Here is a 20,948-nt window from a genome sequence, read left to right on the forward strand (position 1 = left end):
GTAGACTTCTGCCCGGAGGCTTCCCTACGCAACTACCTACTGCTACCTACCATAGTGACACGAACCCACTACAGAGATGTACTGGCACACTATCAACTCACTAGCACATTAATGTGCAGTAGACGACGCTGAGACCACCAAATGATGTCAAAATCCCACATCAACATACATGGAGCGCTTTGCAAATGTTGTCGTGCTCCAAGATCCTGTACAGAATCTACTCGGGGAGAAGAACCCAACAAAGAGCTTGCTAGGAAAGAATGCTGAAGAGAACCTGCTCACTGGAGAACTGGATAGCAATCAATCTTTAATTCTGGTCAGAGATGCCAAAGAGCCGAAGGTAAGATGTAATATCCCCACTACGTTTCCACATTGTGACAGCCTCTATTACCTAATACACACTATACCTTGTGGGTCTCATCAGATACTTTATACATCACAAAAGTCGAGGAAAAAAAGATTTCAAGCCCAAGTACAGTCCACTCAATCGACCTTCCAATGTTTTGTAGCCCCCATATTGGCCTCAGTCATCAACATTCATGTCAGCCCTGTAGACGTGGATGAGGATATGCAATAGTCAAATTCAAAAACAAAGAGAAAATCTCTTCAACCACTAAAGAAAAAGAAGAGCAGGGCCAAAGTGGTGAAAGACCCGGCGGAGTCACTTCTTCCTCTGCCATTCTCAGAGAGTCAGACTCGGATGACGCACCTTCCACAACGCTCCCCTTCTACTTCTACCCCTTGTTCTATTGTGCCGGTGGTCACCTTGCCATTCTCGATCCACCTCTTCATGTTACATCTGCGGCTTCTCCCTCACGTGCACCTCTACCTACTTCTCTCGTCTTCACTCCTGCCACAGTGACTATTTCCCGCACACCTGTGATGGGGACAAGGACCACGTGCCAACGGAAAAGAACAGACCGAACAACTTTAAGCACTTCAATAACAACTGAACTACTTCTCTCGTCTTCACTCCTGCCACAATGACTATTTCCCACACACCTATGATGGGGACGGGCACCACATGCCAACGGAAAAGTGCAGACCGAACAACTTTAAGCACTTCAAATAACAACTAAACTGAAAGAGATGCACAACACGAGACGGGGAGTGGCAGAGTTTCACCCCAAGAGAGCACTAGCCCCAAACCTTGGCACCCCTTTCGGTATTTCTTTATATTGCATGAACTCAGTACAACGTCGATACTCCAATCCCCGCACCTTCACCTCCAAGTGTGCCAGAGACTGAGCCTCTACACATATTTAAAAGCCCTTATGCCCTGTAAGACAGAGTGATGAAGACGAGAGCGTGCCGCGATGGAGTAAGGGTGGGAGTGGCTAATTAGTCCGGGTCGGGACACGAAGATTCTTTATATAAATTTGGAAGCGTCGGTTTGCTATGTCTGCTCTTTGGTAGGACCGGTATGCTTTCAGAAAAGCACATGCCTGAAACTCTGATACCATTGTGACGAGGACGAGGACGGGCATTGCGTGCCAATGGAAAAGAACAGACTGAACAACTTTAAGCACTTCAAATAACAACTGAACTAAGAGAGATGCACAACACGAGACGGGGAGCAACGGAGTTCCACCCCAAGAGAGCATTGGCCACAAACCTTGGCGTCCCGTTCGGTATTTCTTTATATTACTTGAACTCAGTACAAGGCCGGTACTCCAATCCTTGCACCTTCATCCGGAAGTGCCAGAGACTGAGCCCTCTGCACATATTTAAAGGCCCTTGGCCTATGAAAAGCTTACATGAAAAGCTTCAAACTCAAAAGCAATTGGTCTAAAAGTTGTCATCGCGTTTTGCGAAAATCTGTACAACTCCCACGTCATCAGCATAAAACGCAAAAATCCGTACAGATGCCACATCAACATGTCAACGAGTTTTGTGGGTTGTCCGTACAGTTGTTGCCACGTCATCAATTCTCCATGCTATTCTTCTGGGTGTGCGTTGGTTCTGATTTATTTAAATGTCTCTAGGTCACTTGGACCCCATCGAATGGGGTCCCATAAGTTGGTGGAAATTTCTTTTGCTTCCTCTTCTGCTGCTTCTTAGGGTTTAGGCCCCTCGGCCGGGATGTGCAAGTTGGCTCCGTTCTTCAGTGGCTTGACACGTCAGCAGTTTGTGACATACACCACATTCAATTACCTCGTCATATCTCCCTATCTCGGGATCACCAACTATGCATATTACTAACTCACCTACAGTGCCCCTTGAGAGCCCTACACCCCCAGGCACTACTGCTAGATCTTCAATTGTGGCACACTCTACTTCCCTATTCCGACTATATGAGGAGATCTTGCAAGAGTCAAAAAATACTTTAACTACTGCCATGGGACGGGCACCACGTGCCGATAGAAAAAAACAAACTGAACAGACTTTTAGCACTTCAATAACAACTGAACTGAAACTTGAAAGAGAGAGAGAGAGAGAGAGAGAGAGAGAGAGCACACACGACACGGAATGGCGGAATTCCACCCCAGAGAGTACTGGCCCCAAACCTTGGCTTAGGGTTTAGGCTTCTCGGCCGGGATCTGCAGGTTGGCTCAGTTCTTCGGTGTCTTGACACGTCAACAGTTTGTGACATCCCCCCTATTTGAAAGAAAGTAATCATTCACAATTACAACATTTCTGCATAACAACTCAAGTTAGCCCAAAAATTTCCAAGGGACGATCAGTTTTTTCATTCCAAATCGGAGGCCTTGATTTCTTGTGTCGTTGGTTTCCCAAAAGAATCTCATCAAATAAGGTGTCTCATTCCAGATTGGAGCTCTAGATATCCTGGGTTATTGGTTTCCCAAAAGTATCTCATCCCATAAGGAATATTCACTAGTTGGCACATCACAATGCAACACAAATGCTCACATATGCATTTTACAAGACACAACGAACAGCGCCGCTGAGCACTCCCCTGAGACAGACGGTCTGCGGTATGAAGCTACTCGACGACTACCTCATCCCTCCCCCCGCAAATAACCTTAAAAGGTCATGAATTCAAAGGATTGGTACAACCAAATGCTCCCCAGACCGTAGCCTACGTCGCTTCGAGGTTCAAGCATACAACCAAACGCTCCCCACACATCCCGCCTGCATCGTTCCGAGGTTCAGACGAAACCAAAACAGCATTTCTCGCTACTCCACCTGGGAGTAAATTACCAATCAACGAAACCAGTATTTAAAACCAGAGTCAAACAATTCAAATAAGCATCAAGACAGGTTTAAAATAGATACCATCCATTTCAGATAAATTTCAAACAATACTTCCTCAAACAGAGTTCAAAAATATGTAGCTACAAAACAACTCAAAAGTATGTAACTTCCCACCTCACGTCGATTGGCCGGCCGCTAAGTACACGGTCCGCTCTCAATGAGTGAAAAGAGACAAGGGGAGGCTGGACAAGCCCTTCTTTCTTGGGATTCCTATCACTCTTCAACAAAACACGATTAGGAATCGCCACGTCCAAGTATACTTGGGTTCGTGCGATCGCAACAAGCAAAAAAGTTCTTGTGGTTCTTTCCTTTGAGTAATACAGAACACTTCCAAAGCTCTGATACCAATGTAAGGTGCAGCGGAATGAATGTTGTATTTTCTCAAGATTAGTGATCTTTATTGCTTTACTGCGGTCCTTATGGCTGGAAATCCCTGGTTTGGCGAGGGATTTAGGGCTGAATAAAAACGCTGGTCCAACTAGGCTTTGGCTGCGTTTTTGGGGCTGTAATTGACTGCTGAAAACGCTGGTTACTGCAGGCTTTTGATGGGACTGTTGCCGGCTGAAAACGTTAAGGATCTGCTGCGTTTCCAATGGCTGAAACTGTTGATAAAAAACGCTGAGTTTCCACAGACTGAAGGGCTGAAAAAAAACGCTGCTAGCGTTAGTGGTTTGCTGATGTCAGAATCGCTATGGGCTGGGTCTGTTGCTGATGGTTAAAACCGCCAGGCAATGGAGGACATGGAGGGCGATGCTGGATCTGGGAAAACGCCAAGGAAGTGGGAGGATGGCGATGCTAATGCTTGACGATGCTGGGGGGGGGGGGGGGGGGGGGGGGGGGGTTGTGTTTGTGGGTGTACTACTGAGAAGTTGTCTGTTGAGCGGGAAGCTCCTACTGCCTCTTCTGCCAGAAAGTGCTAACTTGGGTTTGCTTATATATTAACTTAGCAAAATTGCCCTACCTACTTTTGTTGGAAAGTCGCTTAAAAATAATAAGTGAAAATAACCAAAAATAGGAAAATAGGCTAAATGCACTGGAAAATTCCCCTAACTGATGCTAATGGATTCTGATGGGAATTCCGATGATCATGCTGTGTGCAACCAGAGGATATGCATCTATGCTAAGTGACTGGGCATGCACGGTCTACGAATAGACTCACAAAAGTGCCAGATCACTGCTAATCTAAACTGACTTGACTGACGGGAACCCTGTTGTGGTGTAGCTTGTCCACGGACACATAGGGTTGGGATGTGTCACGTCACATCCCCTCCTTTTCAAAGTGAGGTACTGGTACCAAACTGTATGGCGTCGAGGGAGATCGCCAACAACATCCGGAATCTTGGAAGGGACTCTTCGCCGGTCCACTCTGCTGTGTGGGTCGTGCGGTACTTGAACTTCATAAAGGTCTGCAACGCTTGCTTCTTTGGGCCGCGCCAAAAGCGACACAAAGTCTTTTGTGGCTCCTTCGATGCTTCAACTTCGTCTAGAGACCTGCTTCTTCCGTCTTCAAGAATCTCCATGGCTGAAAATTCCTGAAACAATCTCCAACACAAAACCATGAACATACCCATTCCATGTAAAGTGAAGGAAAAAAATCTTGTCTTCTCTAAAGACTGTGTATGCAATGTCGATGAACATAGAGACAGAGTGACAAACCGTTCATCAAACACATGCAAACAATGAGGTCGAATCTTTTCTGTTTGATCGAAATCAATCAACTGTGGCAAATCACAATGGAAATGCCCATGCTTGGTGCTCATACTTTCATGTGCTCATTCGGAAACTATGTCATGCCAAGGAAGAGACATGGAATGTGATTTCCTGACATATAAACTTTTCAACTTTTCCTAAACAATCCGCATACATTCATGCTCATCCATGAGAGAAACGTGCTCAACATACAATATGTCATGCCTAGGAAAAGGGATCACATAACGATGTTGACTAAAATACAGGAAACCGTCACAAATGAAACACTCGAACAATGCGTGCGTATCTATCAGGCGAACACATAATACTTCCTGTGAGGGTTCTTTGGACCAAGGCTCGAGAGCCAAGATCGCTTCTTCTTGAATGATCGAATCGTCTTGTGGGGGTTCTTTGGACCTCGACTCGAAAGCCAAGATCGGATCTTCGTGATTGATCAAATCTACAACGAGGTTAGCTTCGCTAGCAAAAGCATCCACTAACACGTCTTCCTCGTGAACAATCACATCTTTTTCATGCAAGTCATCATGCTTGTCTTTATCATCCAAATCATCATGCTTGTCTTTAGCATCCAAATCAACATGCTTCTCATAATCGTGCAAATCCTGTGTGTCATGCTGTGGAGAAAAAGAGACTGAGAGAATCTCCTTCTCCTGAATCCTTTCAACCTTGTCCTGCATATTAGCAATAAGAGATAGAGGAGGAGAAGTATTCACTCCATGAAAGACAGTAGGAGAATCACTGTCGGCATTGAGAGTTATAGTGTTAGCCGAAAAATTTATGAAAGCATCAGTTTCACGAAACCACCTAATGCCTAAAATCATATCACATCCTGAGAGAGGAGAAACAACAAATCTTCTAGTGAAGGCAGTCTAGTTGATTGCAAACAACACATCAAGGCATTCCTCTGTGATGAGAGCGTCCATACCGAGACGAAAGCCAAAGACCTCGATAGGAGATCTCGGACTAACTTCGAGGCAAGCTCTCTCAACAAAAGAGGAATTGATCACATCATGCATACTACCTGGGTCAAACAATATGACAAAACGGTGCCCCAACGTACGACCATAACATTTAATGAGAGAATCATCAATGGGAGGGTCCTGAGAAACTTGGGGCACACTGGTGTTATCATTCATTGCATTGACAGAGGAAGTGGGTGCTGTGGGTTCTTTAGATTCATTCGATTCAAGCTTAGGACATGTTCTTTTATGTGACCCTTAATGTGACAATGAAAACAACGACCTTCCTTAGAATAAGTGCTTTGTTCTTCCGACGTGATGTATCCTCCTACAATAACTTGTGCTACCTTTTCATCTAGAGTCAGCTTAGGTTTAGCAATTGTGCTAGCCTTACCCTTAGATTCATTGGAAGAATTCTTTGATGAGAGACTGTTGGAAGATTGGTTAGAAGAGTTATCATTCTTACCATTCTTACCGTTCTTACCGTTCTGAGGGTTCTGAGAAGTCTGCGAGGTACTTGTGGAAGTCTTGTTCTCCTTAGGCTTTCCCTTGTTGTGCTTCATCTCCTGTGCGAGAGCAATCGCTACCGCCTTGTTGAGATCGATTGGATCGAATACCTCGACATCGTACTTGATATACTCGTCCAATCCAAAGAGAGAAGCCTCTTTGCGCTCATCATCCGACATGCGTAGTTGGGTACCTAGCTGCAAAACACGATTAGAAAAAGACATAACCGGCATACCATTTTGCTTGAGAGCGTGCCAATCGTCCTTCAATCGTGCAAGGTACTGAGGTGGCATACACCGCGCCTTGAGCTTGTCTTGGAAATCAGCCCAACTAAAAGAGGGGCGTGAAATCATCGGCTGCCTCTAGGTGCGCGGCTAGCTGTGCCTCTTGCCATGCGTGGTACCAATTGATGGCATCACCGGCAAGGTACATAGCTGCCGTCAAAACTTTGCTATTTCTTGTCTTCTTAGTTGTCGCAAAATAAGCATTTAAATTGATGCAACCAAGAATGAATAACTGTAGCATCCATCTTAGCGTCATACTTACTGAAAGTCAACTTTTCTGGAACTGGATGGTTGGAATCCGCGTCGTGGCTTGCGCCACTTGACGAACTCCCACGATCTTTGGGTGGTTCGATCTTCGAGGCTAGCAATTGGGAAATAAATCTTGATTGCGAATCTCCCTTTGAGCTTCACGCTCGGCGTCCTTTTCTACTTTTCGTTCATTTTGTTCATCGCGCTCGCGTTCAAGAGCAAGTCGATTTTCCTCTTGTTGTGCTGCAAGTTTTGCGTGTCTTTCATCACGCTCACGTTCCTGAGCAAGTCGATTTTCTTCTTGTTTTGCGGCAAGTCTTGCGTTTCTTTCATCGCGCTCACGTTCTTGAGCAAGGCGACTTGCTTCTTGTCTATCCATCATGGTCATCATCTGCTTGACCAATGCCTCCATAGCACTTGGTGGCGTAGATGGCGAAGGGGGAGGGTTGAAGAAATCATCTCCGGGTGGGGACGAGTCTTCGTCGCCTCTCTCATGCTCATCACCTGTATGCGAAGTATCCATTCTGCTTCGGGTGACGACCATGCACTATGATCTTGGGTTCTTAAGCTCGTGAGGAACTTGGGTTCTTGAGGGTCTTGAGGTTCTTGAGGTCCTTGATTCGTGAGAATCTTGGGTTCTTGAGGTTCTTGACTCTTGAGGGTCTTGGGTTCTTGGGGTTCTCTTTCGCTTGCAAATCGCATTTGGAGAAGGATCTTCTTTTCACCCGAGTTCTACTCCTTTCTGCGGGCGCACCCCTTGGCGGCCTTGCGCTCACACCAAGGTTGCTTTTTCCCACCTCACGTCGATTGGCCGGCCGCTAAGTGCACGGTCCGCTCTCAATGAATGAAAAGAGACACAAGGGGAGGCTGGAGAAGCCCTTCTTTCTTGGGATTCCTGTCACTCTTCAACAAAACACGATTAGGAATCGCCACGCCCAAGTAAACTTGGGTTCATGCGATTGCAACAAGCAAAAAAATTCTTGTGGTTCTTGTGGTTCTTTCCTTGAGTAATGCAGAACACTTCCAAAGCTCTGATACCAATGTAAGGTGCAGCGGAATGAATGTTGTATTTTCTCAAGATTAGTGATCTTTATTGCTTTACTGCGGTCCTTATGGCTGGAAATCCCTGGTTTGGCGAGGGATTTAGGGCTGAATAAAATCGCTGGTCCAACCAGGCTTTGGCTGCGTTTTTGGGGCTGTAACTGACTGCTGAAAACGCTGGTTACTGCAGGCTTTTGATGGGACTGTTGCCGGCTGAAAACGTTGAGGATCTGCTGCATTTCCAATGGCTGAAACTGTTGATAAAAAACGCTGAGTTTCCACAGACTGAAGGGCTGAAAAAAAACGCTGCTAGCGTTAGTGGTTTGCTGATGTCAGAATCGCTATGGGCTGGGTCTGCTGCTGATGGTTAAAACCACCAGGCAATGGAGGACATGGAGGGCGATGCTGGATCTAGGAAAACGCCAAGGAAGTGGGAGGATGGCGATGCTAATGCTTGATGATGCTAGGGTGCTGGGGAGGGGGGGGTTTTACTGTTGAGAAGTTGCCTATTGAGCGGGAAGCTCATGCTGCCTCTTCTGCCAGAGAGTGCTAACTTGGGTTTGCTTATATATTAACTTAGCAAAATTGCCGTACCTACTTTTGTTGGAAAGTCACTTAAAAATAATAAGTGAAAATAACCAAAAAATAGGAAAATAGGCTAAATGCACTGGAAAATTCCCCTAACTGATGCTAATGGATTATGATGGGAATTCCAATAATCATGCTGTGTGCAACCAGAGGATATGCATCTATGCTAAGTGACTGGGCATGCACGGTCTACGAATAGACTCACAAAAGTGCCAGATCACTGCTAATCTAAACTGACTTGACTGACGGGAACCCTGTTGTGCTGTAGCTTGTCCACGGACACATAGGGTTGGGATGTGTAACGTGATAGCGACACTTGTTGGAAGGTGATCTTCAAGACAGTCTCTATTGTAAGCTTTTCTTTTTCTACTCGTGTCTTTGGTACCTTGATTTGTTGTAGGTCAGCTACTGCCTCCAAGAAAGCGAAGATGAAGATCATCTCTTGGCACTAGGGGATGGCTTGTCAACTGCTGGAAGCGGGGTATTCACTCGTGAGATAGTGGTTCGAAGAGTGGAACTTACTGGAAGGCTAAGGCTGAGGGCTGCCCTCTAGGCCCGAGTGAGGACACAGATGGGCTTCTCGTACCTGCTGGAATATGTCATGAGGGGCCACCACGAGAAGAAGTGACGGTTTAGGAATGGTGCTAACTACTATTCGATTGATCTTGGAAAATGTGAATTCACATTGGTTTTGACTAGGGCTCGAAAATGTGGATGCGCATTGTTTGGGACAATCCTTAGTGTAGCGAACCTTAGCCTCAAGGAAATGAGGGCAAGGAGGAGACCCTTCGGACAAGGGACATTTGCTTTGGTAATGTCCATAATCCCTGCATCTGTAGCACAAAATGGGCCGATTGGACGGGCGAGTCGGGGAACGAGGTGGTCTCTACTCTAGCTGTTGGAAGCTCTGAGGGGCTGAGGGAGTATTAGTATGATAAAAGCTCTGAGATGGAAAATTGCTATGTATACCTTGCATAGGAGGTGCAGTCAGCAAAGGTGGCGTGTAGTTTGGATGGCCATAGGGGGAAACCATGTTAGATGCAAGTGCCTACCCTTGTTGAAGAGTGGGAGCAAGGCTCTGTTGTAGTTGTTGCAATCCCTTTAAGTAGTAGCGATCCTTCTCTTCATGTCTAGATTTTTCACAGACATGGCAATAAACCCGAAGGAGGCATTCGTGTGGAGAATGCCTTTGAGAGCGACATGAGCTACACCACACCACAACCTTAGACTCTTGCTGAGCCCTGAGCTCTTCTAGCTCCTACTTGATATGGTCCAAAGCCTCTTGATGTGGAGGCTTTTCCTATCGAAGAGAGAAGGATCTCTCCTCTTGAAAAGCTCGTTGTAACTTCAGTGCTTCTAGTTCCCTAAGTAAAGAAATCAAGGGGTCACGTGGACTTTCCAAGAGTACTAAGGCAGTCTCTAACCGAGGAGGATCGTTGAATACCCTCCTTGCCCCTCCTATCCTAGTAGCAGCAGCAACAATCTCCTCCAAAGTGGCGTCAAGTCGAAGACTCTCTCGGAGTTTTTGCTAAGAAGTCTTGGGGAAAGCCTTCTCCACCCACACCATGAATTCTCCTCGTCGTTGGGGAAGCTTGGCAACCAGAGACTTTGTTCTTGTCATGAGTTTTGCAAAAGTCTTCTTTGGTTGGAGCACTAGGTTTCTCAACTCATCCAGAACCTTCTCTTGAAAGGCACCTTGTCTAAAAGCTTCACAGAATTGTCGCCTTAGTGTTGCCCAAGTAGTAAAGTGGTTCTCAGCAAACTGACTGTACCATTTATCTACTAAGCCATCCAAGGTTGATGGAAAGAGCACTAGGTAGGGTATCTTCTCTGTTGAGGCCACCACCCCTGCAGAGGGATACAAAACTCCTAGCATGGTCGTCTTCATCCTCTGTGGAGAGTCCTTTGAAAGTTGGAAGCTTTATGTTCACCTTAGCCAGAAGGCTTGTCAGCTCCTCCATGGTTGCCTGCTCAAGAGCTTGTTGTACTATAGTTGGTGGGAAGTGTAATGGGGAAGGTGACCTGAGAGGGGAAGAACTCGTCAGGGATTGGAGGTAGATGCTTGGGAGGGTAGGGTCGTAGGGCTGGTAGACTTCTATTCAACACGGAAGGTTGGCACTTTCTGTGGTAGTACTTCAGAGGGCTTAGTGGTGGGCTTTGTTGATCTTTAGGCTGCACTGTATGTGTCATGCAGTAGCAACAAACCTACCCAAGCTCTAGGCACGTAGACCCTCAAACTTGCTAGATAGTATAGACCCATTGGACTAGACCCGACTTGACCAGGCTAGACTTGGCTAGACCACTTCGCCCAGACAGGGGCGAGAGAGACTAGACCATCTAGACTAAGCTGGACGAGGTGAAGATGGACTAGACGAAGATGGACGAGGGTGAAGCTGGTCTAGACCAAGCTGGACCACACGAGCAGACTACACTAGGCGAGGGTTGAACCAGCTAGCTCCTCAACCATATATGTTAAGTAAGTCTCAAATGGAGTCTGTCGAGGAAGGGAAGTCGTAGAGGACCGGTTGAGGGTATGAACCGCTGTTGCAACTACCTCCGCTCATAAGGTCTTCAGTAGATCTTGACGCTAGAGCATTGTCCGCGCCCATCTCCACCACAATCCTATTCTTCTGCTCCACTACTTCCCTCTCGAGGGCGATCCAGTAGTCACACTCTCGCTTGATGGCACGGTCCACACAAAATTGTACAAAAGTACACCCTTGTGTGGGCCTCGTCCTTGTGTTTGAGGAAGTATACCAGAGTAACCAGCAACATGAAGTATAGAGCTCCACCTAAGGATGAAGTCTACAAAGGTCCACAAAGGTCAGCATGAACCAACTCTAAAACTGCATTAGCCTGCCACAAAGTGATGATGTGGCAGTTCAATCCGTCCTAACAAGAAAAAAAGAGAGCACAGCTAGTGATGTGGCACTGCATACAACTTGCCTGAATTTGTACTGCATTCCACAACAAAATTTGCAGTAGATTTTTTGGCCACCTTCGGCAAGCAATTATTTGACTTTTTTAGTGATGCTTAAAAAACTTTGACTTCTACTCTTAGCAGTCTTGCTTTTGGCCTTGAGCATTTGAATATGAGCATGGGGACTCTCGCAGATTAACGCATGGTGGCAGGATTTCAGGTTATTACAGGTTAAAGATGATAAAGAAGTTGTCAGAGTTGTCTATGCAAGCTTGGAATTGTGGATTCCTTGCCAACGGCTGAAGCTGAAGAATAACAAGGTCCAAAACTGCATAAAGATTTGGGGGGTGGGGGGGAAGGAGGGAGCTAATGCTTGTGGGAACTATAAGTGCGTGTAACTTGTTAGTGTAGGTGTGTAGGTGTGTAGGGATGAGAGTGTGGTTGTATGTGTGTGAGCAAATGTTTGTGGTTAAGAGTGCAAGAAAGAGGCAAGCAAAGCTACGGTGGATAGGGCAAAAGCGCAGCAGATGATGGGGGTAGCACTAGCATGCTGGAAGCACGTAGGCGGGGCCTGCAACGCGAGCTGCCCGACAAAACAAAGTGGGAAACCTAACACAAGACGTGAGTTGCAGTTCATGAGGAGCGTCTGGGGAAAAATGGGACAGGAGCAGCAGCGTGAGATTGAGATGCATATCAGTTTACTTTTCTGCATATATCTTCTTGCCCTCAACTCTCTTTCTTCCTCCATCCAGACAACATCCAGCACAAACCAAAATTGGACTCTCATTTTTGGTACATGCACAAGTTTTGCTTGACCATTGGATTAAAGAAGAGCCCAGCTTTCCCCAACACCTTCTCAAGTCTAAATCTACCAAGATGAGAAGGTCTAGATCATTATATATATTTTTTCCTAGATGAATCCAGGAAGAGCCCAAATTCGCCTATGAAGGAAAGTGCAGCTATAGACTCATGGTAGTCACCCATAAGACAATATAACCATCAACTTCACCATGCATAGTATTGATAAACATTGCAACATCCCTCATCGGTGTAGAACTAGGTACTAACATATGCTCCCAACACAACACACACATGAGCATACATCAACACAAAGTTCAACGTTTTTTTCATGACTCAGGAGATCAAGGGAAAACTCCGCCACGATGAAGCCCAGCACTAGAAAAAAGCTTAAATAGAAAGAATTAATGCAACAAAAAAGGTTGTTGATAGGGCATACTCACCACGCAACTTCCAAATGCATGAAAAGTAATTTTATAAAGTTCCACAAAAAATCATTAATCTCTTGACTTCCAAATGCATGAAAATTTATGTTAGAAACCTCCACAAAAATCCTTAAGAAAGAAACTAGCAACTTAATTAGGAACTTCACCAAACCAAGTAGCAGATTGTGGTATGTACTTGAGGAGATCCACACATCGTGTGGCAGAGCTACAAACAACGAGCAACGCCGGATTGCCATTCTCTTTGTTTTTGTCCACTTTGCACAAAGAATCTTCCCATGTCTCCTTGAAAATGCTCTTAACATGCTTGGTCAAGTTGTTGGGCTCCCTCTCCTGCCCCTCTGCCTGCAAATCAACAAAGCTTTCCTCTGCCAACAAAAACAGGTAGTAGAAAAGTGTCCTTGTGGGAGTCGTATGTGTATAGACAATGGCAGCAATTGCCGAAGACACATGCGCATATAGAGGGAGATACCTGACAGGGAACGAAGGCATTCGAGCTGAGAGGGAGAGGAGCCGGGTGCGGAGCCGAGGAAGCCATTGAGCCAATTGGCCTGGAACGCGGGAGTCTGCCATTGCACTCCGTTACTCTCGGTTTCGCTAACGCTTATCTTCCTCTTTCTCTTTGTTTTCTTCTGAGTCTTGATGATCGCGGTGCGTTTCTTCGACGCAGAAGAATGCTTCTGCTTCGAGACCATGACGAGTTATTTCAAATTTTTGAAAGGGCCCAAAAGTTACGTCTCAATCGGTTTTCTGAAATGATACCTATCATCGAGCACAAGACATTGGACACTTCAAATTCGCTATGCTTTAGGTTGCAATGGCTCCTGAAGTTGACGTTGTAGAGCTACGTGCTTTATTAATCTTTGAGTTGACAACGGTCTAGCGTGCAACTTTTTGCCTGCTATAAAGGCCAGCAATTGGCATATGCTTATTGGTAGCACGTAAGCATCGTTGTTGTTAGTACCAGTAAACGCATACGAGGTTGATACAGTAGCATCGTCAGATAGGTCTCTCTCTCTCTCTCTCTCTCTCTCTCTCTCTCTCTCTCTCTCTCTCTCTCTCTCTCTCTCTCTCTCTCTCTCTCTCTCAATGATAACTGCTAGGTGTCGAAGTTTTCAACGTTGGTCCCTGGAGCATTGCTTCGCAATTGTGGTGTGTGTGGGGGAAATGAAAGAAGCGATATTTTTTATAGAAGTTAATGATAGTCTAGAGAAAGAATGCAAAAACTATTGATGGCAAGTAGGTCATTCTCTCTCCCAAGACATATAGATGCATTGTGCAAGGACAAGATGGTGGACAGCATTGGTGGTAGGCTCCTTGCAATGCTTGCATTAGTTGAAGTTTCGCTTGGAGATCTTATGACCTTGCCAAGAAGAGAGACAATCTCTCTTTCCATTGTGTTGTTGTGCCCTACAATTTTCTTACGAGCATCAGTAAAGACCGATCATAGATGTGTAGCCAAACATGTGCATGTAACATACATAAATGGTAATATGTTCCACAGAGCCCTCATTGGTTGAGCCATCCACAACAGGCAATGTGATACAATGATTGAAAAAGCAGTAATTTTCATCATAAAAGGGAAAGTATAACTTAAAGGAAAACTAGTACAACGGTCTAGTGTAAACCACTAGTGAGTGAGCTGGATTGGGCATTCAGTCTAAGTAATGTGACGGAGGTATTGCTTTGTGTCAAACGAAGTACATCGAGACATTGTTGGTTTGATTTGGCCTTCAAGACTCCAAACATATTTCTACTCCGTTATGTAGACACGTTTAAAGTTGAGTCTTGATGATGTTGGTGATCGTGCAAATGTCCTCTTTATCAAATGGTTGTTAGTTGCCTTGTTCATGTATGCACTAGTATGGCCGACGGCTCCGCCGCCTCTCTCTCTCTCTGAGTGCATTGAGTGCTAGCTGCAAAACACACCACCAAAGCTAGCCGGATTAAGGAAATCATGCCACGTGTAGGGGAAGGGAGCCGGAATCCCTCCTCCATTATAGATAGTATAGACTATGAGGCGGATATTCACTTTGCAATCTCACAAGTGAGTAGATGTATGCATAGCCTAGGGTCTAAGCATTCTTAGGGATATTCCTCACCTCGCACAATATGAAGGCCATTGCTACTCTAAGGCGATTGAAAGGCCTTTTCTAATATTTGAAGCTATTGTTATAGAATTTTACAATAGAGTATGCAATCATTTAAATGGAGGATTAACCAATAGAATCTGTAATGGAAATGGCCTATTAACTTTGAGAGTAGCGGAAATTAGAGAAATACTTTTATGAAATTACTTTGAGAGCATAGCGGGTGAACTTAATTGAGGGTAGCAACATAAACATAGCATTTAGTTAACTTGGCATAAAAATACTTTTGCAAGAGAGAGAGTTTAGAGAACATGACAACAATTGAGGACCGAATTTATATGGAGCCGTTTCCCCCTCCAATAGGAATTTGTATTATAGTCTCTCCCATCAAGAGAACAATCTTTGTGTTCCTTGTGACCTAGATAATGCAATGAAGATGGAAAGATTCATGTATCACCAGCATAACATAAACTTTGTGGAAAGCATTAACTATCCCAAGCCTCAGTCCCAAGACCTTAAACACCTTCGAAGGTGGAGAGAGCTAGCAAGGAATGAGGGTAGGGAAGAGGAAGAAGAAACATTTAATGGGAGAAAGAATTAGTTCCTCACTTATCATCGCTCTTCTTGCTAGCATACATAATAGCATAGTAATGAAGATGCAGACGATGGCAAGCTTAAACATTGAAGCATGGCCCTTGGTTGGGTTTGCATTCCATAGCCAAGAGTGTTGGTGTAGGCTCTCAACCTCTCTACTTGCTTAGAGAAGGAGAGGGAGCTCTTGCACTTTGCACAATGCACAATGAGAGAGAGAGAGAGAGAGAGAGAGAGAGAGAGAGAGAGAGAGTGGGAGAGTATATCCCTCAAGGATGCCCCCTACTTGCTTTGGTCGAACCCCCCCTTGTAGCTCATGCTTGAAGCTCATTTGACCCCTCAAGCCTAACCAATCACAAGCAAGAGTCATACCAAGCAAGCATACTAGTCTTGGGACAAGAGTCCCCCTTTCCCCTTTGAGAGTGAGGACTTGATAAATGCAAAAATAATTAATTAAATCTATTAATTTATCATTGGACCCCTTGGGTGGCCAACCAATAGGCTTTAGGCACACTATGAGGGCAACATGAGGAGGAACTTGACAAGTGTCTCTTTTGCTTTCTTTGTACAAAGCTTGCCTTGTGTGAGTGTGTGTGTGTTCTCTCTCATCCCCCCTCTTGTAGGGCTCGCTCCCTCCTTGTAGGGATTGATGATTGACTTTTGCACACCTTACCTCAAGCACCTTAGTCAGAAAGCATGACAAAGCACCTCAAGCTTGGGTGGTGTTCCCACAAGCACCTCAAGCTCCCTAGTAAGCAAGCACGACAAGCACCATAAGCACCTTAGTCAGCAAGCACATCAAGCATCTTAGTAATCAAGCACGACAAGCACCTTAAGCTCAGGCCGGGTTCCCACGTCAAGCTCAGCCCTAGCTTACCTAAGGTCAAAGGACTTTTTAACACTGACCTTTGGAGGTCTTCAATGAAGCTAAACCTAAGGTCTTTAAGCTCCATTGGTTAGCCTTGCTCTTTGACATACCATCTCTCATTTGGTCCCCTCTACCATTGGCCCCATGTTGAGATAGATCTATAAGCACATTTCTATATCCTAATCCTTGTTCCCGATTATTCTCCCACATTAAATGATTAGTTTAATAAGAGAAAATCATTTGGGTTGGTTAGATATTAGATTTATGACATTACCTCTCTCTTGAAATCATAGTCATCCTCGACTATGAGGTAGAAGAGATAAAGCCTTAGTCATTATTCAAACTTGCTTAGCAGGTAGAGGGTCCCTTTTTACCCTACGACATCTTTCCAAGATGGATGACTAATTCATTTGGTGTTTGGGAGACATAGCTGTCGCAAGCATGTCTACTCTTTAGTCCATTCATTCTCCCAAGTAGAGTGACAAATTCTACTAGTGTTTGAGAGACGTCTTCATCACAAACATGATCCTAAGCATGCATACTATTTTAATTTGTGCACAATTAAAAGAGAACTAGTCTTATAAGACAAAAACATTGGTCGTTTAAAAGCAATTTGTACATTTGCTTACTCTAATGTAGCAATATAAGCATTGACTAAGGTTCATACTATCCTTAAGTTGTATTCCTTGCATCCATCTAGCATCTTCAAAAGGATAATTTTTGTACTTAATAAGATACCATCGGATAATCTTACCATGTCGTAGTACCTTGTCTTCATGCCGAAGGATAGCTTCAGGTTGTAGCACCTCTTCTTGGTCTTCAACTTCGGGAGGCTCTTCAATAATTGGTTCACTTGGTAGCTCTCCTTTGTAGGGCTTAAGTAGGCTCATATGAAAAGCATTGTGTATGAGCCAATGGTTGGGCAACTTGAGTTGGTAAGCCATCTCATTGATGGGCTTCAAGATTTGCGAAGGACCATAGTATCTTTTTGCTAGCTTAGCATAATACTTTTGATGGCCCTTATGATTTTTGCACGTTGTTTGTCTCAATCGAGCCTTAGGAAACTTAAGTAAGACCCAATCATTTTCCTTGAACGTTAAAGCCCTTCTGTGCTTGTCAATAGCAACTTTTTGCCTTTGTTGAGAGATGGATATAGCCTCCTTAAGATTCTTGTAGGTCACGGGTAAACTCATCGATAGCAAAGACTTTCCCATGTACTTTAAGTAGCAAGGGACTTTTAGGTCTTCCCTCAATTATTTCAAAAAGTGCTTTTCCCGTAGAAGTATGTAGGGTATTATTGTAGGCATACTCTACAAGAGGTAAGTACTTTCCCCATTGTGAGTGTTGATCTACTTCTGTAACATAAGTCTTTAGTAGATCGAGTATCGTAAGATTGGCTATCTCACTTTGGCCATCCGTTTGTGGGTGATAGTCCGAAGAGAAATTCAATCTTGTTCCTAGATTTTCAAAGAGACCTTTCCAAAAATTATTGGTCATTCTATGATCTCTATTTGACAGGATGGATGTTGGTAATGTTACCATATACATGTGGTAGTGATGTGTGTGAACACACTAGGACCGCCGGGGGATTTTCTCCCTCTTTAGGAGGTTTTTCCCCCCGAGCATTGTATATACGCCCATCACTCTAGGGCTATCTATATTTCCATTGCATGCTAAGTAACACACTCTCTATTGTGTGCCTTGAGCTTCCTTCGTCTTCTCCAAGCTGTGTGCGTTTCTCTACAACCCTAATTCCAACAATTGGTATCAGCGCAGATTGCGTCCTCCCGGGCTTAGTTGCCAGCTACTCCAGCACAGGCCTGCTCACTTTCTCCGATTTCAGTGAGCTTTGGCAAGCGTTCGTAGGTCGACAAAATTTTTGGGTAAGCTCGTAGAGCTTAGTCTGCTCAGATTTTTGATTCAAGCTCATTTCGGCCTCCGTTTCCACTACAGACAGCTATTTCGTCATTTTGTGCAGAATTTTTGTCAGTGCCATTTTTTGCATAACAGGTGCCTCATAGTCTTCTACGGTTTGTGCTATATAGCACATGTTGTTCCCACTCCGTTTCTCCTATTTTCGGGCAATTTTCACATCATGTACAACATTTACCATGGCTGACAACAACACAGATGTGTTCAAGATGTTTGTTGCTGAGGATAGGTTGGATGGGGACAACTACCCTACATGGGCTTATATGATGCAACATGTTCTTGTGTCAAAGGGCGTCTGGAACATTGTGCAGGGCATTGATGTACGTCCTGGTTCTGAGGATGTAGGCAATGTTGAGGATGTTGCAGGTCTTGTTGTAAGGATTGTTGCTATTAGAGTTGTTTTTCCTACGGCACAACAAGCTCGTTGGGATGTAAAGGATGCGCAAGCTCATGCATTGATTGCGTTGTCTGTGAAGCGCACCATTGTTCCTCACATTCGTTCAACAAAATCTGCAAAACAGGCTTGGGATATTCTAGCAGGTCTTTATGCAAGCCGCAATGAGGCTAAAATTGCTTTGCTGCGTAAAGAGCTGGAGTCGAAGATTATGCATGAGGAAGATGATATGGACACTTTCCTTGCTGGTGTCAAGGATATCAATGAGCAACTTATTTCTGTAGGTGAAGTCATTTCAGACAGTTCCCTTGCGCAGACTGTTCTTGATGCCTTACCAAATTCCTACCAGACTTTTGCTAGTACTTGGAGACTGATGACCCAAGGAAATCCTAAAGTTGTCAAGTTTGATGTAGTATGCACATTGTTGTTGCAAGAGTCACTTTCCAGAAATAACAAAACTAGGCAGCGTGCAGTTGAATAGGCTTTTATTGCTTCTCAAAGAAAGGATGGTAATAGCAATGCGCCCACTTCTTATGGTTCTGCTGCGAGTGGCAAAACTTTTGTTCCTAATGCTTTTGCTGGCAGCAATTCGTCTGGAAATTCTAGTGATAAGGGAAAAAAGAAGATGCGTTGCCATTTTTGTAAAGCTAATGATCAATTGATCAAGTCGTGTCCTAAGTTGAAGGCCAAAGAGGCTAAGAAGAAAGAGGGTGGTTCCACTGCAAATGTTGGTTCCACTACAAATGCAGCCATTGTTGAGTCTTCTGTGAAAGGAGAACGTGTTGCTGATGTTGATGCAGAATGGGCTTTTAGTGCAAAGTGCACTTACAATCCTGCTGTCCATGATGCATGCTTGTCAGTTGCTGCAGATTCACATGTGTGGTATTTCGACAGTGGTGCTACAAAGCACATTACCTCACATCATGAATTCTTTACCTCTCTCGAGTCTATCCCTCATGGGAATTCAGTCACTTGTGCCAACAATACCTCTTATCCGATTCAGGGAGTTGAAAAGATTTTGCTTACTGCTGCAAATGGCAATTCCTTCACACTTGTTGATGCACTTTATGTACCTGGGATCAAGAAGAATCTCTTGTCTATATCCGCACTTGCTAGACTTGGACTTGTAGTCAAATTTGTGGATGACAAATGTACATTTCATGATCTCAGTTTTGGTGATGAAATTATTGCATCTGGCCTTTTGTGCAGTGGGCTATATAAGCTCACTTGTATGACAAGTGTGGACAAAATTTTGCAAATGCTGTTGCAGATTCAAGGGCTATTTATGATGCAAAACTTTGGCATGCACGTTTTGGTCATCTGAATTTTGCCAGTTTGCTGCGTTTGCAGAAATCTGATATGGTTGATTCTTTGCTGCCTCTTGAAGCACCTGTCAAACATGTTTGTGAAGGCTGTATTTTGGGTAAGATGCAACGTTCTAAGTTTCCAAAGGATGGTTCAGTTCGGGCCACATGCAGGTTGCAGCTTGTGCATTGTGATGTTTGTGGGCCCATGCAAACTCCGTCCTTGGGCAATTACCTTTACTTCATGATTACTCCAGGCATGCATGGGTATTTTCGCTTAAAGCGAAGTCCGAAGTTTTTATGTGCTTCAAACAATTTCTGGCTATGACTGGAAATGTCTCGAAATGCACTATGGGCACCCTCCGTTCCGATCGAGGGGGGGAGTATATGTCTCATGAATTCAATGCATTTCTGGCTAGTCATGGGATAAAACACCAATGTACAGTGCCTTATACACCTCAGCAAAATGGTGTTGCTGAGAGGAAAAACAAGTCACTTACGGAAATGGCACGATGTATGGTCAAAAGTCAAGCTTTGCCACATTCCTTTTGGCTTGAGGCCATCATGTGTGCCACTTATGTACTAAACAGGTGTCCTACGAAAGCTTTGCAGTCTATTACTCCATATGAAAAATGGCATGATAGAAAACGTTCTATTGAGCACATGCGTGTTTTTGGCTCTTTCGCATATGCTTTGGTGCCACAAACACAGCGCAGAAAATTGGATGATAAGGATGTCAAATGTATTTTTGTTGGTTATAGTGCTGAAGCAAAGGTTACAGGTTATATCATCCGCAAACAAAGCGTATTCTGGTTTCACGGGATGTAGTGTTTGTGGAAGATTCTGTTCAACCCTTGCTGTCATGTACTAGAGACAATAATGTAAGCTCACAAGACATTTATGACACTTTGTTGCCTCTTTTCAATGGTGGAAATACGAATGTAATTTCCAATGAGGCAAATGTACAGCCTATGGGGGTTTTTGAAAATGTTGCACATCAGCCTATTACTGATGCAGATGTACATGATGTACTTGATGAGGAAAGGGTTGAAAA

At 44.5% G+C, this 20,948-nt stretch overlaps 1 protein-coding gene across 1 annotated transcript in view; it reads right to left on the reverse strand.

Moving 5' to 3' along the window:
- The window catches only part of LOC147459716 (U3 containing 90S pre-ribosomal complex subunit), an 85,860-nt gene extending 72,401 nt beyond the window's left edge, over positions 1–13,459 (reverse strand). The window contains exons 1-2 of the mRNA XM_086510928.1: positions 13,188–13,459; positions 12,894–13,083 (exon numbers count right to left, since the gene is read on the reverse strand). Of these exons, the coding sequence (XP_086367054.1) occupies positions 12,894–13,083; positions 13,188–13,410 (413 nt within the window). The 5' untranslated portion in view covers positions 13,411–13,459. The remainder of the gene's footprint in view (positions 1–12,893; positions 13,084–13,187) is intronic.
- Positions 13,460–20,948: the final 7,489 nt, after the last annotated feature.

The sequence above is a fragment of the Adiantum capillus-veneris genome, chromosome 4, assembly GCF_014529385.1.
Source record: "Adiantum capillus-veneris isolate H3 chromosome 4, ASM1452938v2, whole genome shotgun sequence".
Lineage (NCBI taxonomy): Eukaryota > Viridiplantae > Streptophyta > Polypodiopsida > Polypodiales > Pteridaceae > Adiantum > Adiantum capillus-veneris.